We start from the raw sequence: 7500 nt of genomic DNA, 5'->3' as shown, positions 1-7500 counted from the left end.
AGGATATGAGCGAGAGATCTGAAATGTCACATTCAGACTGCTAGGCTTTCTTATAGGTGAATATCATGCTAATCAAAATTTAACATTAAATCTGCTCACATACTCAATTGCTATATTAACCTTGTTTAATGAAAAATGTGAGCAGATCAAAGGATCTACATGTAATTTCAATTAGATTGGTTCCAAATATACATGAATGTATAATATCAATTCAAACTTTGACACCACCGCTAAGTAGCTGTAACAGGCAGAGAGAAAATGCAAGGGCCCAGACTGGGGTTTAAACTCAGGATGCCTGAATCTCTAGTTAAAGTGCTCTACCAAATAAGCTATCTACCCACTACCAAATAAGTTATCTACCCACTACCAAATGAGCTATTTGCCCACAACCAAATAAGCTATCTGCCCACTACCAAATGAGCTATTTGCCCACTATCAAATGAACTATCTGCCCACTACCAAATAAGCTATTTGCCCACTACCAAATGAGCTATCTGCCCAATACCAAATAAGCTATCTGCCTACTACCAAATGAGCTATCTGCCCACTACCAAATGAGCTATATGCCCACTACCAAATGAGCTATCTGCCCACTACCAAATAAGCTATCTGCCCACTACCAAATGAGCTATCTGCCCAATACCAAATAAGCTATCTGCCTACTACCAAATGAGCTATCTGCCCACTACCAAATGAGCTATCTGCCCACTACCAAATGAGCTATCTGCCCACTACCAAATAAGCTATCTGCCCACTACCAAATGAGCTATCTGCCCACTACCAAATAAGCTATTTGCCCACTACCAAATGAGCTATCTGCCCACTACCAAATGAGCTTTCTGCCCATCCAGGGATTGACATTAACGGTTGTCCGATTGCCCGAGGCAAGTGAAAACCCAGTTCGGACAAGTGAAACTCAATACACACTTGCCTGATGGGGCAAGTGATTATTTCAGTAGAGTAGGAAATGTAATTATTATAATAATTGTGTTAAGATTGATGAATATCAAATATCAGAAAGTAAAGTCCAACTCCTTATATATCTGTTTTCCTTACCGAATCGTCAGATTATAGCGAAGGCCCATTCTTGTAGATCATACCATATCTTATCCAAACAGTAAATCCTTCCGAATAACATAAACTATCAGAAGTACAACTTATCTTAGTCATCTTTGTGCGAAAATGGCGGCTTCACAACCATTTCTATAAGTATCTTAGTGAGGTAAAAGCTCAGAAAGAGGATGAAAAAATAAAAGGCAATGTTGAAAACCAAAATAAATCTGAATTAGGAAGAAAACGTGAGATTCAGACGGCAGAACAATTCTAATTTTTGGGTTTAATTAACATTGGCAGCAGTATGATCTGTATCAAGTGTCATGCAGCGCTATATACCCGCTATTGCCGGTACTTTGCATTTTTTTTTTTTACCAGTAATACAATATACAGAATTGACAGCATCAATTCCATGGATATTTTATTGAGTTATTGAATAAAAACAGATTTGTTACACTTTAAAAACTTGTTTTAATTGAAATAAAACATTGATCATTTGAATCAATTACATGTATCAAATCTTCACCTCACGTTACGTCCGTTATTTTGTGGTGAAAAGACCTATTTCCCTACACCGAGCTTTGTAATTTTCTTATTAATAACTTTCAATGACAATTTTGTCATCAATTTCATTCAAATATAATGATGCAACTTGTATGGTATAATTCACAGGAATAATTTCTTACATTGGGGAAGGAGTCTAAAGAAGGGAAAACTTGGCTATTAACCAACTGACATAGGAAGATAATTAAAATTACTGGTTGATAGGCGTATTAGAGTCTAAAAAAACAAAGTTTTTCTTCAGACAAGTATACTTGCCCAAAGGGCAAGTGAGATGAAAAGTTAATGTCTATCCCTGTCATCGGTGATCAAACCCCTCTGACCGCCACATTCCTCCCTTCTATTAAATGTCTTCACACCAGGCTTGAAGACATCAACCCAGGATCTTTATCCTTTGGCAAGCATTTTCACCTGTCAGTTCCAATGACTGGTTTATGGCACTAAATGTAACTGGAAGGGAGCACAGGGTTTTGACAGTCTGAGCAAAGTTATGTTTATAGGTTATAGACTTTGTATGGGAAAATATGACGACCGAGTTTTTTGGCGCGTAGACGGACCGAGCTTGCGAGGACCGTTCGCGACAAAAAACGAGGTCGTCGTATTTCCCATACAAAGTCTATAACCTTTTTATTATATACTTTCAATTTCATTTAGAAACTAACAATAATTTTATTTTTAACAATAACTTTATCGGTTTAACTGAGTAAAAGATGAAAAACATGAAAAATTTGAAAATTAATGGCGTAGAAATTTGATTGTGATGTAATGTTTGCGGGCCGGAATGTTTCCAGGCATATATCGTGTGATATATGCCCGCAAACTTTTAAAGAAAAAAGAAGAGATGAAATTGAAAGTATATAATAAATCCTATTACACTACAATACCAGTTTGCACAGATTGTATCAAAACTATGTGGCAGGGAGAAAATGCAATAGACCAGACCGAGATTCAACCCTGGTCCCCCAAATCTCTATAGGGCTCTATCAACTTAGTCATCTGGCCACCAGCAATTGAACCCGTCTGACCACCACATAACCTTGCCCCATGAGGATCACGCCTACACAAATTAGACACAATCCCGCCCCATCACTATGGAAGCAATAATTCATGTACTGTTGTGTTGGTAACATTGGAACTAAAAGTTTGGCGATCCTGCAATGTATCTATTTCTTCAGTGTAAATACAAGGAAGAATGTGACAGTTAGACTGGTTAAATCTTTGATGCCACGTGGCTTTTCTAGTAGAACACCTGTCCAGAGATTGAGATCCGTCCAGGCTAGAGTCTGCTCCATCACAATATCCCCCCTTCTAATATCGCATACATCGAAGGATTTTAAATGTGTCAAATACTCTAACGCTGTGATATGAAGTAAAATATGCTGTAACTGCAAAAAAAAAACCCAAAAAAACTTTAAAATGCTTCATTGTGTCAATAATTAATAATGCAATGTACCTCGAGTCTTTCCACGTCAATGTTTACATCGGCCATGTTTTTTGACTGAGGTTTGTGTAAAACTAGTAATCGGTCCATGGAATTAGTGGAAACACCAAAGTGCTGAAAACACCACACCTACAATTAAGGTGTTAGATCATACTTATTTAAATATATTCCCAAAGTTTCATTCGTATTGATAAAAAAACTGAATGATCATTTATGGCTTTTCAATCACCATTTAGGTCTACGCTCTTTATATAGCAACTTGATCGGACATATATTTTAGTGCAAGATATATTTTTCTCATCACCTGGTTGCAGTGTTCAACATTTTTTTAAACTTTCTATCAATATGAATGAAACTTTAAGAATAATTTGTACTGACAAACAACAGGCGCGGATCCAGAAATTTTTTCCAGGGGGGGGGGGGAACCTTTTCACATAATCAAACCCTTTATTTTTCAACTCTCGAAGGAAACGCTCAATATAACCACTGCACCACGCGGGCGACCTTTTTGTCGTGTATTGATGTTTTCTGGTAGGAAGTGTTATTTAGCTAAAGAGACTTGACTGAAATAATCTTAGTTTTCCTTGCCTGATAAATGATTGTACAATTTCCTTTTGGTCAATTTCTAATGAATGGTGAAGATGCATATAGTGCAAGCCCAGTCAATCTGTCCTCTTGCATAGTACTGCGCATGTAACTCTTGATGCGTCTTAATCCAGAAAAGGATCTTTCAGCCTCACATGTTGTGATAGGTAAAACACATCCAATGTGAAGAAGAATTTTCACGTTCGGGAAAACGTCCCCATCTACAAAGTTTGAAAGATTGAGCTTGTCCGAAGTTTCTTTGCTCACGTTAACACAATAACGTCTCCAATCTCTGATTGAGTTCTTTCTCCAAGTCCAATTTACAGAAAGACAAGGCAGGTCCTCCCCCAAAATATTAGTTCTGAGGCAAGTTTGGACAATTCCTCGTGTGAAATATTTGTCACACTGACAGGCAACAAAGAGCATATCGAATATGCCGCCAGATCTTCTTTCTGAAACCTTGTATTTAAAATTCACTGAGGAAAAAGTCCAGAAATGGAATGGCCACGACAGATCTATAATAATCTCTTGGATTACTTGTGAAAACATTTTCTCTGTGTTACTGCTTGGAGCAAACCCTTGGGGTTTTAATCACTATATCAAGGTCGTCTGCAATTTGTTTTGCATCTTCAAAGCAAGACTCCAATTCGGTATCTACCGCTCTACGAATTTCTTTGATGCTATCCACGTGTTCCTCAATTAACTTACTGGCAGTGAAAATGTCAATATCTCTTTTCTGAAGTTTGAGAGTCAAGGGCTTTATTGTATCTAGGACATACCTTACAAACACAAATGTTATCAACACAGAGAAGGACGTCATCGAAGCCAAAAGCCCCTGTGCGGTCACTTTAGTTTGTCTATCCCAAGACCAGTCTTCACCGGTACTTTCATCAAGGTTTTGATCAAGAATGTGCTGCAGACATTTGATGACGAACTTGTACATAGTGTAGAACACATCAAAGCAGATATGACGCTCAACTCACCTAGTCTTACAGAGTCCAACTAGTTTCTTTCTGGAAAAATCTACAGACCCATCATTTTCTATAATAGTCTCAAGAAACCCTTGTCGTTTAGGGGAACTGTCAAAGAAAATAAACACTGAATTAAGGACATCTATCATATTCCTCACAAGGGGTAATTTGCAGACTGAAGCGATGCTCAGATTCAATACATGACTCCGACAGTGTGTGTACAAAACTAATTGTTTTAGAGACTTTATTCGTCCCTGACACCCCCGTTTTTCCGATGCCATTGCTGCTGCACCATCGTATGCTTGCCCTCGCATGTTCTCAATCGGAATTGCAAGCATGCGGAGGATTTCAATAAGTTTATCAGCAATTGCTTCCCCAGTAGTTCTGCCTATATTTGCAAAGTCAAGAAATTCCTCCTTAATGATGGCAGGATGTTCTCTAGTATCTAGAAATCTGAGACACAAGACTAAAACTTCTTTGTTAGCGTACTTGTCAGTTACCTCATCGGCTATGATGGAATAAAAAACCCTCCCTTGTAAACCCTTCAAAATTTTACCTGTGATGTGATTTCCAATGAGTTGGATAACCTCATTCTGAATGGTTTTGCTGGTATATAAGTCTTTTTTGCTTTTGTAGATGAGACCAGAGTTGCTCATCATGCTTTGCCAACAGCTGAAATATTGACAGGAAATTACCTTTATTTGAGGAATCACTTGTGGTGTCATCTCTGTGTCCTCGGAGAGAAATATTTTGTTTCCCACAAAGAATGATCGCATCTACTATTTTCTCAAGCAACTTTATGTTGTGCTGATACTGTGCCTGATTTTGCTGATTGAGTTTATATGGAAGAGACGAAGATGGCACTTCGGATGTCATCTTGGTTGTGTGATAAACAGATTTGGCACTCTTGTGGTGTTCTGAATTTTGATGCTTTAAAAGGGCAGATGTTTTTCCAAGGGCTTTCTTATACGCAGTAAAAGGTTGCGTAACAAATGTATTTTGATGTTGGACATCTGACTGAGGGAACATGACACAAAACTTACACAGACCGCCATTTAACAATTTGCTGAAGGTCAACCATGAAAACTGATTCATCCAAGATTGAAATGATAAAGCCTTTTTGAGTTCACCCGTATTCGTTGTTTGAGCACGACCTGTTTTTAACGTTGGCGACATCGTCTGGCAAGGGTTGATTCTGAATATAACTTATCTTTTCAGCTGAGGACATTGTGTTCAACTTTATTGCACCTGTTACAATTTTACCAAGATCAGAAAAATCCGAATCGTCAAAAGATGTTTTATCTTTATCATGTTCTGTTGTCTTAATACATTCATTGTCATCAGATTTAATATCCGTCTTTTCATTTTGTGAGTCCATGGTGATTTCCGGGGTATCATCTGAATCAATACAAAGTTTTGACTTTTTATGGGCAGGCTCCTTCATTTCATTGGATTCAGTAGGTAATACTGGGAAACAAACCACAAAATGATTTGGTGACCAATTGTTTGGGTTGCTATTTTCAGTGTGTGACCACATGATGTAGATGGGGGAACCCTGACGTACCTTTTCATCTGAAATGGCTCTATTTCTTGATGAAGAAAATGTCTATTTACAGCAACATTTTGTATTGTTGGATAAATGCTATATATTGGATGATTTAGGGCATTTGCCGCTGCGAAAAAATGAATCAAAGAACAATATTCCCCTGATTTGATTGAATTTAGTTTCATTCTGAATCGACTTGAGAAAATTCCCCGGTACAAGTGATCTGTCCGATACTGACGTCTCCACAACATATTGTACACTTGTGGGATGAGAACACATCTTATCGTAAGTTGCCTGTGACGCATACTTTTTCGAATTTTTTTTACAAGTTCTAATACGGTCATGCATGACACGAAGTTCGATATTTCTCTCTTCATGACCAAAAATGGCTTTAGAGAGGCCCCTATAGAAGCAATTGCCATCCCCGTACACTTTCATAGGACAAATATCTACTGGGCCATCTTCTGGATAAAGCGCCTCGGCAATTTTGTCCATATTACCATCTCTGGGCAATATATCGGACCTCATTTTCTTACGTATCTTAAAGATACATTGAGCTGCAAGGCTTGCTAGCCTTTTGCTGCTGCTTTCAGTAAAGAGGCATGTAAAAGATCAAAATCCCTTTCACCCATGATATCTTTTGCATCTATTACTAAGCAAATGTTAAATTTGGAAGGAAATGATAATCGGATTACTGAGAGAATTCTATTAATATTTACTTAGAATGATAAACATATACTAGTCTGTCACATTGAGTCTGAAGCAGAGCTATACTAAAGCCGATGACTTTATGACGATGCAGTAGCATAATGACAAGATTATGATGTCAATCACTCGTAATAGGATATTAAACAAATCGTTCCTGTTTAGATTCGTTTAGAAACTCGAATAACATTTGTGATATGATTCTAACCTCATAATGACATTACAATACTAAGAAAGTTAATTCAGAAATATTTATAATATAATAACAGTCAACTCATTTTTCTTTTAAATCGTTATATTGTAATTTTTTTATCTTTGCAAATTTCAGGGGGGGGGGGGGGTCGTGACCCCCCCCCCCCCCCCCCCCTAGATCCGCGCATGAACAAGTTGATGGTACAGGGGTTTCAACAGTCTCGATTAAAGTCAGCAAATCGCAAATTCTATGCTCGTTATAACGATCTAGTTCGTCAATACAAGCTATCATTGGGTCAAATGCTGTCTGATGTGCTTCATACCGATTGTTAGGCCGTTCTTGGCACACTTCGTTTACCTGATCAAGATATAGGGCTCACGGCGGGTGTGACCGGTCGATAGGGGTTGCTTACTCCTCCTAAGCACTTGATCCCACCTCTGGTGTG

The 7500-nt window shown here is 38.1% G+C and overlaps 1 protein-coding gene across 1 annotated transcript in view; it reads right to left on the bottom strand.

Annotated features, from left to right (window-relative positions):
- LOC125671862 (protein YIPF1-like) overlaps nt 1–3132 on the bottom strand; it is a 17241-nt gene extending 14109 nt beyond the window's left edge. The window contains exon 1 of the mRNA XM_048907849.2: nt 3068–3132. Coding sequence (XP_048763806.1) covers nt 3068–3103 — 36 coding nt within the window. The 5' untranslated portion in view covers nt 3104–3132. The remainder of the gene's footprint in view (nt 1–3067) is intronic.
- Nucleotides 3133–7500: the final 4368 nt, after the last annotated feature.

The sequence above is a fragment of the Ostrea edulis genome, chromosome 4 (genome assembly GCF_947568905.1).
Source record: "Ostrea edulis chromosome 4, xbOstEdul1.1, whole genome shotgun sequence".
Classification (NCBI taxonomy): domain Eukaryota; kingdom Metazoa; phylum Mollusca; class Bivalvia; order Ostreida; family Ostreidae; genus Ostrea; species Ostrea edulis.
This window is presented reverse-complemented; position numbering and strand designations above follow the sequence as displayed.